The following is a 16882-nucleotide window of genomic DNA, read 5'->3' on the forward strand; positions in this document are numbered from 1 at the left end:
GTAGGAGGAGGAAATTTGGAAATGGCTTCCACTTTAGCCATAATAGGTTTCACTTGACCTTGGCCAACTGTATGCCCTAAATAATCAACAGTGGCCTGACAAAATTCACTTTTACCAAGATTAATAGTCAAATTTGATTGTGACAGTCTATCAAAAGTATCATACAAATGTGTTAAATACTGTTCCCAGCTATCACTACATACAATTAGATCATCAATATAAGCATAACAACAGTTTAAATCTTTTATAACATTATTGATCATTCTTTGAAATGTAGCTGGTGCACTTTTCATGCCAAATGGCATTACAGTATATTGAAATAAGCCATCTGGTGTAACAAAAGCTGATATTTCACGAGCTCTCTGTGTCAATGGAACTTGCCAATAACCTTTCAACAAATCAAATTTGCTCACAAATTTTGCTTGACCAATGTTGTCAATACAATCATCTATCCTTGGAATAGGATAGGAATCAGATTTTGAGACTGAATTTACTTTTCTGAAATCAGTCACAAAACAAAAGGTTTTATCTGGTTTTGGCACAAGGAGACAAGGAGAGCTCCATTCACTGCTACTCGGCTCAATAATATCATTGTCAACCATATATTTAATTTCTTTTCTCATAGCTTCAAGTTTGAGTGGATTGAGCCGGTAAGGATGTTGCTTAATTGGAGAAGCATCTCCTACATCAACATCATGACAAACAGCAGTGGTTTTGTTTGGCAAATCTGGAAAAAGATTTTTAAAAGAAAATACCAAAGTTTTTATTTCTTCTCTACGATCAAAAGACAGATGTGCAAGTTTTGAGTCTAAATTTGACAAAATTTCTGAATTTTTCAATCTAACTGTCTCTTCCAGAGTTTAAGAACTAAAAGGTGGTTCAATTACATCTGGTTTGTCATGATTGTTCTCAAATTTAACCATGCCTAAAGTGGCAACAGGTTTACTCTCACATTCATTAGTACGCTCAAAATATGGTTTTAACATATTAATATGACACACTCTGTTTTGTTTGCGCCGACCTGGAGTTTTTACAATATAATTCAAATCATTGATTTTACTCTCTATTGTATAAGCACCACAATATTTAGCCTGTAAAGGATGTCCAGGGACTGGCAAAAATACAAGTACCCTATCACCAGGCTCAAAAACTCTGTCCCTGGCATCTTTATCATACCATATTTTCATCTTGTTCTGTACATTTTTTAAGTTTTTCTGAGCAATTTGACAAGCAGTATACAATTTTTCTTTAAATCAAGATACATAGTCTAAAAGATTCAAGTCAGTATGTTCAGTAAGCCATTTTTCCTTAATCAATTTTAACGGTCCCCTTACAGTATGGCCAAATACCAACTCAAAGGGACTAAATCCAAGGGATTCTTGAACAGCCTCTCGGACTGCAAAAAGTAGAAAGTGAACTCCATCATCCCAGTCTCTGTCAAATTGAAGACAAAACGTTCTAATCATGTTCTTCAATGTTTGATGAAAACGTTCTAAGGCACCTTGAGATTCTGGATGGTACGCACTTGAGCTATTCTGAGCAATCCCTAACTGGTACACGACTCGCTGAAATAAACCTGACATGAAATTTGATCCCTGGTCGGACTGTATAGACTTAGGAAGTCCTACTAATGTGAAAAATTTGATAAGTGCTTTGACAATAGTAGGTGTCTTGATATTTCTTAGCGGAATAGCCTCAGGAAAGCGAGTGGATGTACACATGATTGTCAATAAATACGCATTTCCAGTCTTGGTCTTTGGTAAAGGTCCAACGCAGTCAATTAGAACTCTGCTAAAAGGTTCGTCAAAAGCTGGAATAGGCAGAAGTGGTGCTGGTGGTATTGTCTGGTTAGGCTACCAACAACCTGGCATATATGGCATGATTTGCAGTATTCTGGGACATCATTTTGAAGTCTGGGCCAGTAGAAATGCTGCAATATCTTAAGGCAAGTCTTTCTTATACCTAAGTGTCCAGCCAAGGGGGTGTCATGGGCAAGACCAATAATTTCTTGTCTATAAACTTTAGGCACCACCACTTGGTATACCACTCTCCATTCCTCCTCTGGGGTAGCATCAGGAGGCCTCCACTTCCTCATTAAAATGCCGTCTTGATGGTAATAGCATTCGGCCACTTTGTCTGCTTCCTCCTGTGGTTGAGCCCTCTTGCAGAGCTGAAGAACCTCAGGGTCTTTATTTTGTTCTTCCAAAAAGTTCTTTCTGTTTAATGAATGGCTGTTTACATCTGGCCATGGCAGAATTACATTCTTGTTAACATTAGGTGGTCTTATTATGGCCTTTTCTGAGCTACCAGGACCTTCAATGTCGGCTAGGAAAGTGTCATAAAGGTCCATGTAATCAAACTGGTTTTCTTGCAAATCCTCATCTTGTTGTTTTCTAGCCATCGCTCTAGTGACAACACAAGCTGGATAGAATTCAGCATCATCTTCAGGTGATTTAACATCCACCACCGGTTCACTGGTAACAATTGGTTCAGCAACCACTTTGTTCCTAGCTAGATCATTTCCTAGCAATAATGTAACACCCTCAACAGGGAGATTAGGACGAACACCCACAATAACTGGTCCAGTTATCAAATCTGACGTCAGATAAATACGATGGAGAGGAACATCTATACAACCTAACTCTACACCTTGTAACAAAACGGAGGCACCAACAGAAGTCTTCTCGGACAAAGGCAACACACCTTCTAACAATAAAGACTGAGAAGCTCCAGTGTCCCGTAAAATCTTAATAGGCTGAAGAGTGGTATCATCAACAATAGAAATAAACCCATCAGACATAAAGGGTTTATATTCCTCCATGTAATCACAAAAACTGGACTTAAAAGCCTGACTCGCAGGACATTCCAACGTACTGGTAATATAATGTGTCGTACAAGCACTGGACTTCGGCTTATTATCTCGTTCATTCTTCTTCTGGAGTCTAAAACAATCAGCCATCAGGTGACCAATTTTCTTACAATAAGCAAAAATCAGTGACTTCTTCTCAAAAGTATCAAATTTTGGACTAGACATATTATAATTGGACTGACTCTTATTCTGTGCAACAGGCTTACTATCAGTACGCTCAGTGCTTTGATTTTTGTAATTTCCACTTGAAGTATTAACATTTTGACCCTTGAAACTTCTTTTATGTGAAAGGGTATAATTATCTGAAATTACAGCTGCATCATGTATTGTCCCAACAGTTTTGTCGTCTAAATGTGTTTTTAAGTCTAAATGAACACATTGTTTGAACTCTTCTAATAACATCAATTGTCTTAGGTTATCAAAATTGTTATCTGTTTTCTTTGAAGTAAGCCATTTATCAAATAGATCTTCTTTTCCCGAGCAAATGCCACATAGGTTTGCGAATCAAACTTTTTATAAGATCTAAATTTCTGTCTATATGCTTCTGGTACTAGCTCATAAGCTTTCAAAACTTCCTGTTTCACCGTGTCATAATCGGAACTTTTTTCTGATGGAAGTGCGGAGTATATTTCAGCGGCCTTACCCTCAAAAACACTTTGTAGCATTGTAGTCCAATATGGCTTTGGCCAATTCAAATTATGAGCAATTTTCTCAAACTGTGGAAAATATTTATCGACTGTTTTTTCACAAAATTTGGGAACCAAACGTATATTTTTTGCTGCATCAAAATATTCTGATTTCGACTGGACTTTGGTGTTGCTTTCTTCTTTGACCATTTCAATTTTCATTTTCTCCATCTCTAGCCTTTCCCTCATTTCAAGTTCTTTTAATTTAAATTCATCTTCTTTTTCCTTTTTATCCATTTCCAATCTTTCCTTCATTTCAAGTTCTTTTATTTTCTCCGTCTCCTTCATTTCCAGTTTTTTTAATTTAAGTTTATGTTCTAATTCAAGCTGTTTTAATTTAAAGCGTCAACGTTTTCGACCTTAAGATCAAGAGCCTCTTCACCTAAAATTTCTGCGTCCACTAATTTGTCTATAACCAAATTTTTTATAATTTGTTTTCTCATAGATACTGTAAAATCTAATTTCAGATGTTTAGCAAGCAACACTAATTCCTCTTTCTTTAAATTATCAAAACTCTCCAGGTCTGTCGTTTTCAAAAAATTACCGGCATCAAATGCCATTTTGTAGAATTTTGTTGGCTAGTTATAATAAAAATTACTAAAAAAATTTTGAATAAGATATTTTCAGTCTCCCGGACGAGCCCCCAATTTCTGTTACGGCCAGAAATCACCTTTAAATTGTAGCCAACAAAAGACACAAATCAATAATAAAATTTAACAATATTTATTATACAAAAGTTTACAAGAAGTAATACACAAATATTACTGTCAACTTCAAAATATGAGTCCAATCTTTTATCTTTATCTGTATCCGGATATCTTTCAGAATCCAATCTGAATATTACGGTCACAATCCAGTATGATGTTGTTTGTAGAATAAAAGTGTCAATCCAAATGTTTTTAATATAAATGTCTATCAATGTCTAAGTCTAAGTCCAAGAGTGAGTGTTTAACTTTAGTGTCTGTATATATATAGTTGTCATGGAAGATTCTAGAACAGTCTATAATGGAACATCCTAGAAAGTTACAACAGAAGTTTCTAGTAAAATGTAGAAGTTTATATAACGCATCTTTTATTAGGATCATTCTGGAAAGTTCCAATCATTCTGTAATTGTTCCAGAGATTTCTAAACTGCACAGTTCTAAGATTATTCTGTAAACAACTATCAGGCCACACAACACAAATCAGGCCAACATAAATAAATACAATAATGACAATATCATAACAGTATCATGCGCTCATGGCGCAGCTGTTTATTAAGTATAGTTGAAACAGCCTAAATAAACTTCAGTATTTGTGTGAAATATGTAAGTATATATTGTAAATTCAGAAATTAGTGTGATGATTTTATTATTGTGAAAAATGCAACAGGGTTATAATCGCAATAATTTAAACTTGCATTTCATTTTTAATGGCCCTGCAAAGAAGTTGTCGGTGCCATGTAGTTTTACCCTTGTCCGTCATTCTGTAATTCCGTCATTCCGCAACAAATCATTATAGAGTTTTTTTCTTAACGCCTTCAGATGTTGGGCTGATTTTTGGTATGTGAGTTAACCATGATGAGTTACAGATCAAGTTTAAGTTTCGTTTGCTGATTTTTGATATGTGAGACTACCATCATTTTTGTGTTCACATGTGTTATTGAAATTGCAGATTTTTTAACTTTTTGGGACGGGCCATTTGTGTCACTTTGACACATCTAGTTTAATATGAATTAAACATGTTTTTTTTGTTCTTTTGCAAAACTAAAATCGCACTTGATTCTAAATTGACAAAATCGCAATAATAACTGCACGCAATAATTTCTGAATTTACAGTAACTTAAATGAAAAGTACATTTCCTTTTTGTCTTTTGCAGTGCAAATGATATGAAAACTAATTACCAGTATCTGGATGTTTTATGTGTGATTGGAATTAAGAGGAACATTATTCATTTTTGTTTTGTCTGAAGTAGCAGAATGCTTATCAGGATTCAACATTGAAAGTGTTCACTATTTGTATGTAAAAGATGGTATTTTAGAAAGTAGAAGACCAGGAAGCTTCATTTCTTATATTAAGATGTCTTTTGTAGCAAATTTTCCATGTCATATGTCCATTGTACTTGACCTTGTTATCATAGTTCTTTAACTGTGAAAATAAGCTGTATAGCTCTTTTTTATTTATTATGAGTAAAAGGATAAGTCTATTCAGTATAAGTGGATTACTGCATATCTGTTAGAAATGAGAGTTTAGCTGGCCTTGACGATGGCCTTATTTTAAAGGTTGGTTGTTTAATGTTAAATTTTCTGTTTCAGTCTGTTTCTCAGATTCTGTAAGCAATAAGTCAACCACATTTGGGATATGGTCTACCTTTAAAACAATTTCATTTTACCTTGACCTCATTTTAAAGGTTCATTAATAAACTTTTGTGTTGAGAGTTTTTGAATTTGTTGGTTTACAGATTTTTTGCTCACTTAGCCCATCTGTTTACTTTTACAAAGATATCTCCTCTGAAACTACTGGGCAAAAAAAATAAACCAGTATCCGATGACCCTGCCAGCCGACAACTTTTTCTATTATCTTCATAACCACTATAGATAAAGAAAATCTGCTGGTGCAAACATGTTTAGAATGATGAGACTATTGACATCAACAATCAGACAACTTCTTATTAGAGTTACATGTATTGCCCTTAACATTTTTTTCTTTTTTTTCTTCTTAAACCTGCTGCTGCTTTTGCCCAACAGTTAGCTTTAAATCGCCCAAAAAAAACTACTAGTATAAAACCATTCAAACAGGAAAACCAACGGTCTATTTATGAACCACATCAACAAACAACAAGAGTGCACACGCTGAAATGTCTCGCCTTCTTTACTAATCATTGATATTATGTTGATAGTCCTAAGTATAAAGCTAAGCTTTATTACAACTATCACATAAACAGAACATTAACCAAGATAACTAAACATAGACCAATGAACCTTGAAAATGAGGTCAAGGTCAGATGAACCATGCCAGGCAGACATGTACAGCTAACAATGCTTCTCTACAACATATATAGTTGACCTATTACTTATAGTTTAAGAAAAATAGACCAAAACACAAAAACTTAACACTGTGCAATGAACCGTGAAAATGAGGTCACGGTCAAATAAAACCTGCACAACTGACATAAAGATCATAAAATATTTCCATTCACCAAATATAGTTGACCTATGGCATATAGAATTAGATAAAAAGACCAAAACTCAAAAACTTAACTTTGACCACTGAACCATGAAAATGAGGTCAAGGTCACATGACATCTGCCCGCTAGACATGTACACCTTACAATCATTCCATACAACAAATATAGTAGACCTATTGCATATAGTATGAGAAAAACAGACCAAAACACAAAAATTTAACTATAACCACTGAACCATGAAAATGAGGTCAAGGTCAGATGACACCTGCCAGTTGGACATGTACACCTTACAGTCCTTCCATACAAATGAAAACTGTCTGACAGACATGAGGACCTTGCAAGGTACGCACATATCAAATATAGTTATCCTATTACTTATAATAAGAGAGAATTCAACATTACAAAAAATCTGAACTTTTTTTTCAAGTGGACACTGAACCATGAAAATGAGGTCAAGGTCATTGGACATGTGACTGACGGAAACTTCGTAACATGAGGCATCTATATACAAAGTATGAAGCATCCAGGTCTTCCACCTTCTAAAATATAAAGCTTTTAAGAAGTTAGCTAACGCCGCCGCCGCCGCCGAAAGGATCACTATCCCTATGTCGAGCTTTCTGCAACAAAAGTTGCAGGCTCGACAACAAACCACTGATTATCAGGTTTCTGACTTTTGGACAGGTGCAAACAAATGCATAAGACCACCAATGCAGTTGATGGAAAATTTATGTCTGTTAAAAGTAATCTGTTTTTTGGAATATTTTGTGAAAAGGTGAAAAATACACACAAAACACAGAACCACATATATATTTATTTATTGCTACATCACATTTACAAAGTTCAATCAAACTTAATGGAATGACATTCTTTGACTAGAAAGAAATAAGTATATAAATATAAGATTAACATGTACATGAAAAAATAAATGATTAAAAATGCTGGATATACTGTTTTTGTTACTTTTCATACACTGGATTCATTATTATTTGTTGGATACCACTTTTTGTGGGTTTCCTGGGTACGGTGAACCACCAATCTAAATGTACATTGAAATTGAAATTTCTGTCAGGTTGTTTGCTATAAATATACTATTTATTTTTTTATTCATGTGAAAAGTCAAATTTACCAATTTTTTCATTCATGCTTTTTATTCAAATTGCTTTCATTTCATATATATTTTCAGTATAAATAACCATTTTGCCAGTGCATAACAAAAAAAAGTTAACATTAATTGAGTCCAGCTACAATTGGTCAAGCCTAATCTACTGTCCTGATTACATTCACAAGTAATACTAATGTCCATCAGATCTCATCTAAAGTCCTCTGCTGAAAACATACCCTGAAATAAAATAAAGATTCTTTTGTAATCATCAATGGAAATTGAATTATTTAACTGTTTAATCATGATTTGAAATATATTCATATGCCAAAATAGTAATGTAAAATTGGTTCCCTCATTCATTTAAAATATTGTTTAGAGGGAGAATGTAATGTAAAAATTGCAGGATTCCTAGCTTTTCTTATTCTTTAATTTACAATTACTGCTTTCATCAAAAGTTATAATCATACATTATCAAATCCAGAAAAGGTCATTTTTCGAAGGGCCTGCATTTAATTTTCCTGTGGAAAAACAAGGTATTTTGGTGATTATTTTCTATAAGTGGCTACTATAGTTAAGTGTAATAATAAAGATTATTATACTTTACTAAAGTAGTAATGATAAAATAACAAAAATTAAATGAGAATTTTTTGTGCATGGGACATGATGTAGCATGTAACGTTAAAAAGGGACATAACTCAAGAACTGTAAAAGTGATCGGAGTTTTGTGGTAACAAGCATTGTGTATACATTTCATAACATTTCATTGGCTATTTGAGGCAAACTTAAGTTAGAGAACGAAAACTTCAGGGGCAAAACTCAATAGTAAATGTTACACCACCAAAATTAAAACTTGATCTGTGTATTGTGGTAATGAGCATTGTGTTTCATAACATTTAGTTGAGACAAACTAACATGACCTGTAGAAAACGGAAACGAAAAAAGAAAAGCATTTTTTCCCTTTGAAATGGAAAATAACTCTTAGAATGGTAAAAGTGATGCAACCAAAATTTAAACTTGACCTGTGTTTTGTGCTTATAAGCATTATGTATAATTTTCATAACAATTGGTTGAGGTAAACTAAAGTAAGAGAAAGGAAACCATTTTGGGACTTTAATCCAGATGGACAAGGGTAAAACTTAATGCCACCTTAGCCGTGACAGGGCCATAAAAATACCCTTTTTACCACTTGGAGAAAGTACAGGTAGGAAAAATAACTGTTTGGGAATGTGCATGCAGTAAAAATATTGCGTCAAAATATCAACTAGTGGATGCCTAGTGAAAATGGCAGGCCCACAAGATTTATTTGCAGTTTTGATTTCAGAATCTTGAAAAGGTTATTTTCCCTCGATTCTGCAGACCTCATGAAAAATGATTTTTTTCTCTGTTTCAAATCTTAGATATTAATTTTTGATTAAGGTCATAAATGTATTAAATCACTGTAAATTCAGAATTGTTGCAGTATTTTTATCGCAACAGACATAGTTAAGCATGGATTTTCAAATTTGATAGCATTAATTGTATGCAGCATTTCCTAAAATTATTATCTGGCTATTTTTTTATTGGTTCAACAAAAGCAGTAATATTTACTTGTAAAATTCCCGATTTTACAATATTCCAAAAGGGAACAACTTGTTTAATTTGTATAAGAAAATCACTGTGGATGCATGGACCTAACTAATGAAAATAGGCCATTTCAGAATTTACAGAGTTCCAAAAGGCAACGACTTGAATGATCTTGTATAAGATAACCAGATGCTCCGCAGGGCGCAGCTTTATACGACTGCATAGGTTGAACCCTGAACGGTTGGGGCACGTATGGACACAACATTCAAGCTGGATTCAGCTCTAAATTTGGATTGTGATTAAATAGTTTACACAGCATAGGTTTTGGACACAGAATGAATGTGGTCTAATGAACTTAAAATATTTTTTTTGTCTTTGAGCAATCACTATGCTGTTGAATATTAATCCTCTCAAAAAAATGTTTGAAGAAATTTTCTTTTTATTTATGAAATCTGAAATGAGAAAAATTACCCCCCCCCCCCCCCATTTTTTTTTCACATCCCCCTTTCCCTTTTTTCAAAACTGATCTCAATTCAAATTTCTAATGGAGTTTGCAACAATAACTACTCATTTAAATACATCATAAAATATTAAAATGTAACAAAAAGTGCTCGTTATCACTGAATGGTAAAGAGTGTTTTAATTTATCAGTTGGTAGTAAAAGTGAATATACATTGTGCATTGTATAAAACAATGATTTAAGTTGATTCAACTACTATTCTGGACAAAGAAAGATAACTCCAATCAATTGAAAATTTCTTGCTATTGCACAATATTGTGCAATTAGATATTTCTTGCTATTGCGCAATACTGTGCAATTGAAAATATTTGCTATTGCACAATACTGTGCAATTGAAGATTTCTTGCTTTTGCACAATACTGTGCAATTGAACATTTTTTGCTATTGCACAATACTGTGCAATTGAAGATTTCTTGCTATTGCTGAATACTGTGCAATTGAAAATTTCTTGCTATTGCACAATACTTAATATAATAATTTTGGATCCTGATTTGAACCAACTTGAAACTGGGCCCATAATCAAAAATCTAAGTACATGATTAAATTCAGCATATCAAAAAAGCCAAAGAATTCAATTTTTATTAAAATCAAACTTAGTTTAATTTTGGACCCTTTGGTATTTAATGTAGACCAATTTGAAAACGGGACTAAAAATTAAGAATCTACATACACAGTTAGATTTGGCATATCAAAGAACCCCAATTATTCAATTTTTGATGAAATCAAACAAAGTTTAATTTTGGACCCCGATTTGGACCAACTTGAAAACTGGGCCAATAATCAAAAATCTAAGTACATTTTTAGATTCAGCATATCAAAGAACCCCAAGGATTCAATTTTTGTTAAAATCAAACTAAGTTTAATTTTGGACCCTTTGGACCTTAATGTAGACCAATTGGAAAACGGGACCAAAAATTAAGAATCTACATACACAGTTAGATCCGGCATATCAAAGAACCCCAATTATTCAATTTTTGATGAAATCAAACAAAGTTCAATTTTGGACCCTTTGGGCCCCTTATTCCTAAAAACCTGTTGGGACCAAAACTCCCAAAATCAAACCCAACCTTCCTTTTATGGTCATAAACCTTGTGTTTAAATTTCAAAGATTTCTATTTACTTATACTAAAGTTATGGTGCGAAAACCAAGAATAATGCTTACTTGGGCCCCTTTTTGGCCCCTAATTCCTAAACTGTTCAGACCTCAACTCCCAAAATCAATCCCAACCTTCCTTTTGTGGTCATAAACCTTGTGTTTAAATTTCATTGATTTCTATTTACTTATACTAAAGTTATTGTGCGAAAACCAAGAATAATGCTTATTTGGGCCCTTTTTTGGCCCCTAATTCCTAAACTGTTTGAACTAAAACTCCCAAAATCAATCCCAACCTTCCTTTTGTGGTCATAAACCTTGTGTCAAAATTGCATAGATTTCTATTTACTTAAACTAAAGTTATAGTGCGAAAACCAAGAAAATTCTTATTTGGGCCCTTTTTGGCCCCTAATTCCTAAAATTTTGGGACCAAAACTCCCAAAATCAATCCCAACCTTCCTTTTGAGGTTATAAACCTTGTGTTAAAATTTCATAGATTTCTATTCACTTTTACTAAAGTAAGAGTGCAAAAACTAAAAGTATTCGGACGACGACGACGCAAGACGCAAGACGACGACGCCAACGTGATAGCAATATACGACGAAAAATTAAAATTTTTGCGGTCGTATAAAAACTGTAGATCCACAGCCTAACTAATAAAAATAATAGTCCTCAGAATAAATCTTATATTCAACATACCTTTGCTCTTCTCAATATAGAATCTTTGCTAGCATCATATGGTGCATCTTTACTAGGGATTTCTATCACTGCTGGAATTGGCTGGTCATGTGAATCTATTGCATATCTTATTTCTTCTGCTATCTGAAAGAAAACATTAAAAAATCTCGATGTTATACTTGAAAAAAAACAAGACTGTAATTACTAAATGTAATATTTTATAAATAGTTCTATTATTTTAAAGGATTCATTGGACAAAATGAAAGTTACTGTAAATTATTGCGTGCATTTATTATTGTGATTTTGTCATTTTAGACTTAAATGCGAATTCTGAGGCAATTCATGCTTAATTCATATAAAATATTTCAAAATGCAAGTTAAAATTAATGCTTTTACAACTATGTCGCATTTTTCGCAATAGTAAAAACCTCACAATAATTTCAGAATCTACAGTATTGCTAACCTAATGAAAGTTTTCCACAGTGCTATCTCTATCTGGACAAGGTATTTAAACCTTTGTAAGTTCACGTCCTTATTGAAATACGATAGCTATTGTTCTTTGTGTAGTTTTTTTCACTGGGATCTTTAAATTTCTTCTTAGAGACTTATTGATTAAACTACCTGAGTAAAGAAAAATCTTGTAAATAGAGGGAAATACATGTTTTATACTCAAAACTGCTTGACCTGAAGGTGACCTTTTATCACAGGTTTGACTGTACCCTTACATTTGACTTGAGGTGACCTTTATAACAGGTTTGACTGTACCCTTACATTTGACTTGAGGTGACCTTTATCACAGGTTTGACTGTATCCTTACATTTGACTTGAGGTGACCTTTATAACAGGTTTGACTGTACCCTTACATTTGACTTGAGGTGACCTTTATCACAGATTGACTGTATCCTTACATTTGACTTGAGGTGACCTTTATAACAGGTTTGACTGTACCCTTACATTTGACTTGAGGTGACCTTTATCACAGGTTTGACTGCATCCTTACATTTGACTTGAGGTGACCTTTATAACAGGTTTGACTGTACCCTTACATTTGACTTGAGGTGACCTTTATCACAGGTTTGACTGTATCCTTACATTTGACTTGAGGTGACCTTTATAACAGGTTAGACTGTACCCTTACATTTGACTTGAGGTGACCTTTATCACAGGTTTGACTGTATCCTTACATTTGACTTGAGGTGACCTTTATCACAGGTTTGACTGTACCCTTATATTTGACTTGAGGTGACCTTTATAACAGGTTTGACTGTACTATATAATTTGACTTTGATACTCACTGTTTGATTTATTAATACAATAGCTATATCATCTCTCTTCAGAAATCCTCTAAATGCTTCTTCTATGTCATGACGAGGAGTGTCTAAAATTAAAAGATACACTTGCATTTATTTTAAAGAATTGAAAGAGAAATTTAAACAGAATGAGTGTAAAACTTTTTCTATGTATAAAGCAGGATCATCTTTTAACATCTTAGATTGGGTTACTGATCAGGAGCTAATGTGTATATATAGATCTAACAATTTTTTTCAGAAGATCAAAAAAATAGCTGATAGATATAGGGGGATAGATGTTCAAATTATTCTTTTTAGCCATTTCTTACTTTTAAGTTTTGATTTAACAATTAACAATTTAAACCAATGTTTTGAAAAGTGGAGGAAATGAAAAGACAGAACATCCAGTTACAATATTTTGGAATATTTATTTTAACACCAAAAAAAAAAGGCAGATTGGAAACAAGTTCATCTTTTGATAAACTTGGTTTGGTTACTAGAAAAGTGAGAGAAAAACAAGGACATATAGTCTCCCTTAGTTATCATTATTTTAGGTATGTGCGACAAATTTACCTTAATTTAGGTTTTGGTATTTCTAGAAATTTAAAAGTAGTTGATATCATTATAACCTCAAGGTATCCTTCTTCTATCAGTATTGTGACTGAATGGTTATATTCATTTTCAGTAGTGAATCCAGGGTGGAGGTGCATGGGTTGGACCTCCCCTTTTTTTGGACGATCAATGCATTTGAATGGGGCGATATTAATATAGTTGGAACTCCCCTTTTCAAAATGGCTGGATCCAACCCTGCTTTTTATAGCTCCCCTCTGGCATTAACTTTTCAGGAGTGAAAAAAATATATGTTAAATCTAGGATAAGGTTTAGAAATTTAACCAATGTTAAAGTAAGGCATAGTAAGGAATGGGTTAGCATGGTTAGACCTCAAGATATTTAAAAGATTCATGTAACTTATAAGTATGCCAAGGCTCTATGTTGGGGGTCTCATTGGGGGGGGGGGGGAATCCTGCTTACTGCATTGTCAGATTCCTGTATGCTGCTTACACTATGTACGTATGCAATTCTCATTTTTTTGTAATTTCTCATGTCCTGCTAGACTTTATCACAATAATTTGACTTTCACATGTCACACTTACAAAAAAGTCGTCAATCCTGCGTCACGCTTAGACCCAAATGAGACCCACTATGTAAAAGACTGTACTTTAACCTATAACGGTTTACTTTTACAAATTATGACTTGCATGTATAGTTGTCTCATTTGCAGTCATACCATGGCCACATCTTCTTATATCTACATACAATATACCGGTAATAAAACTTGTTAAAAAAAAATTAAAAGTAAATCAAATTTCTAAAATACTTACTTTTATTAACAACAAGAAAATTTGGCTCTCTTTTTTTATTCAACTCTCCAATTCCACCCAGCAAAAACCCAGTACAGGTATCCTGTAAAAAAAATATCTGATTAGAAGCTCTGGACAAAATTACATGAAGCAGCTTAAATAACATTGAATACATTAAACATTGTACATGTACATTGTATTTTCTACAACCAGTTGTCATCAAGCTTTCATGAGCATGATGAGTGTAACAAAACATGGAGATGGAGTTTAAGTTCCAGTTTGTGATATAAAGTTCCAGTTATGGTCAGAAGTCTAGTTAGCCTTAATGTGGTATTGGCCTGTTGTTTCAGGGGCGAATCCAGCCATTTTAAAAAGGGGTTCCCAACCAAGAGTAAAGGGGGGGGGGGGGGGGTTTCCAGCTATATGTTCCCATTCAAATGCATTGATCACCCAAAAAAAAAGGGGTGTTCCAACTCCCGGAACCCCCCTGGATCCGCCAATGTGTTTTGCTATCACTATGTCATCAATAATAGGTCTTGGACTTAACTGTCTTTACAGGTTAAAAAAAGATCCTCATATGATATATTGATATTGGGTAACCTGTACAAACTCACCTCAGATCAATTGGGCAGATTTTTATATCTGTACAAAGATTGGTAATAAGTCAATTTAGTATAGTACATGTAGTAGTAGTTATTTTAAGAAACAAATGATTGTTTTAATAAAACTATATCATGTATATCTTAAAAAGCGAAGAAAAGAAATTTACATTGAAAATGACTTCATATATTAAATTCCTAACGACCATGACAATCATGACAATAGGAAAAGGAATAAAAAATTTCCGTAATTAAGTTATTTTTTTTAACAGACATAAGATCACATAACATGGATGTTGAGTTTTTTTTACAATAAATGTTTATATACTTTTTTTTAACAAATCTATTCTGTTTGGATAATAATGTAATAATTCAATAGACAACTTTCGAGTTTGATGCATTTCCGTCAAAAAGTCTGGTTTTAGTGAACATCATTTGTGCGTTTAGGGGCATCATCACTTCCATTCCAATGTTGAGCAAGTGGTTGAGAAACTATAATGTTATATTGTATGAATGATTAGGCAAATTAAATTATTATAATTTATAGACAATCAGCACTGCTGTCATTTGGGAATTGTAATTAATAAAATTGAGAATGGAAATGGGGAATGTGCCAAAGAGACAACAATCCTACCATAGAAAAAAACAACAGCAGAAGGTCACCAACAGGTCTTCAATGTAGCGAGAAATTCCCGCATACTTACAAAACAAATATTATTTGTAGTTTATCCTGCACAATGACAATCACTGAGATGATTGATGAAGGTTAATAGTGCAGGGATACAGGCGACCCCCTCTATCTGGTAAATGACGTCATAAAAGCGTGCATAATTGACTAGTTTTTTCTGGTGACAGATGAACTCGAAATTGGTCTATTATGACATCATAAACATGATAAAGTATTCTAAATTTTTGCTTCAACTTCTTCCCCTTTTTAAGGTACAAAGTAACACGTCCAAATAATAATGATGTCTTGAAAAGCTATTAAATTTTTAGATATGATGCCTACCTGGTCATAATGACTTGGACTAACTTAACACCTGCCTCATACATGTACATTGTATCACTAAATGCACTAGGTGACAATCTGTGAGGCTCTTATATTTTATTTAGAGTCAGCATATATATACATAATAACAGACAAAACATGAGCTCTGGTGAGCTCTTTGACTGACTATCACATAAAAAATCATGCAGCAACATGCAAATATTAACAAATAAAAATGAAAAAGCATGCAAATATAATGAAAGCAAAATTAAACATCATACAGAAAGGGCAACAATTACAAAACTAACAGTCCAAAATAATACTTTGATACTGTAAGATTAAGAGAGCATTACATATTTTGACAGAGATAAATATACAGATATGCCATGGGTAACCATAATATCCAGATGGGGTTGGACATGGGCTACTCTATTTGGATATTAAGTAAGGAGAGTTTTTTGCGAACTGTATACTACCTCGCGGAACTACTTGTGTAATATTAAATGTTTTTATATACATAAAATAAAGTTTCTAATCTTACTTCATCCCCAATTACTGCAATTAATCTTCCTTTTTGAGCAGAATGAGCCATTTTCACATCATATGATACGATTTTGCAAGGAGTGAATACTATCAAAACCAATTCCCGGATCAGGTTATGTTACTTAGTCCGATATTGTTACGCATTGGGTGATAACATCGTGACTAGCTCAAGGCATAGATATAATTATATCGGCTATGTCTGCTCAGGCAGGAACAGATATATAGTTAGATTAACTGTTCCCAGCAACACAGTCAAACATACAAGATTAATTATAAAATAAATTTCATATTGAAATCTGTGGTTGCTTCATTCAGTACTGATACTATTATAATAACTGTGTTATAGTAGTCTCAGTCCAGTACAAGAAACCATATAGAAACTCAAGTGTTACAAATGCCTCATGTTTACAAGTATTTCTGTTAGT

At 33.5% G+C, this 16882-nt stretch overlaps 1 protein-coding gene across 1 annotated transcript; it reads right to left on the reverse strand.

The window, feature by feature from the left end:
* Positions 1-7518: 7518 nt before the first annotated feature.
* LOC143063971 (V-type proton ATPase subunit F-like) lies at positions 7519-16580 on the reverse strand. Its single transcript, XM_076236444.1, has 5 exons — positions 16456-16580; positions 14349-14430; positions 12973-13055; positions 11699-11821; positions 7519-8060 (listed from the first exon to the last, which is right to left on the reverse strand). Exons 1-5 carry the CDS (start codon positions 16504-16506, stop codon positions 8031-8033), a joined length of 369 nt encoding a protein of 122 aa, XP_076092559.1. The 5' UTR covers positions 16507-16580; the 3' UTR covers positions 7519-8030.
* Between the last annotated feature and the right edge of the window lie 302 nt (positions 16581-16882).

This window comes from Mytilus galloprovincialis, chromosome 2 (genome assembly GCF_965363235.1).
Source record: "Mytilus galloprovincialis chromosome 2, xbMytGall1.hap1.1, whole genome shotgun sequence".
NCBI lineage: Eukaryota > Metazoa > Mollusca > Bivalvia > Mytilida > Mytilidae > Mytilus > Mytilus galloprovincialis.

What these genes read in the sequence shown, in the direction of transcription:
- LOC143063971 (XM_076236444.1), bottom strand. Translation starts at nt 16,506, where the DNA reads ATGGCTCATTCTGCTCAAAAAGGAAGATTAATTGCAGTAATTGGGGAT. An exon ending in TTGCAGTAATTGGGGATGAA is followed by an intron (nt 14,431 to 16,455) that starts GTAAGATTAGAA and finishes TTTTTTTTACAG; the next exon opens with GATACCTGTACTGGGTTTTT. An exon ending in CTATATTGAGAAGAGCAAAG is followed by an intron (nt 8,061 to 11,698) that starts GTATGTTGAATA and finishes ATTTTATTTCAG; the next exon opens with GGTATGTTTTCAGCAGAGGA.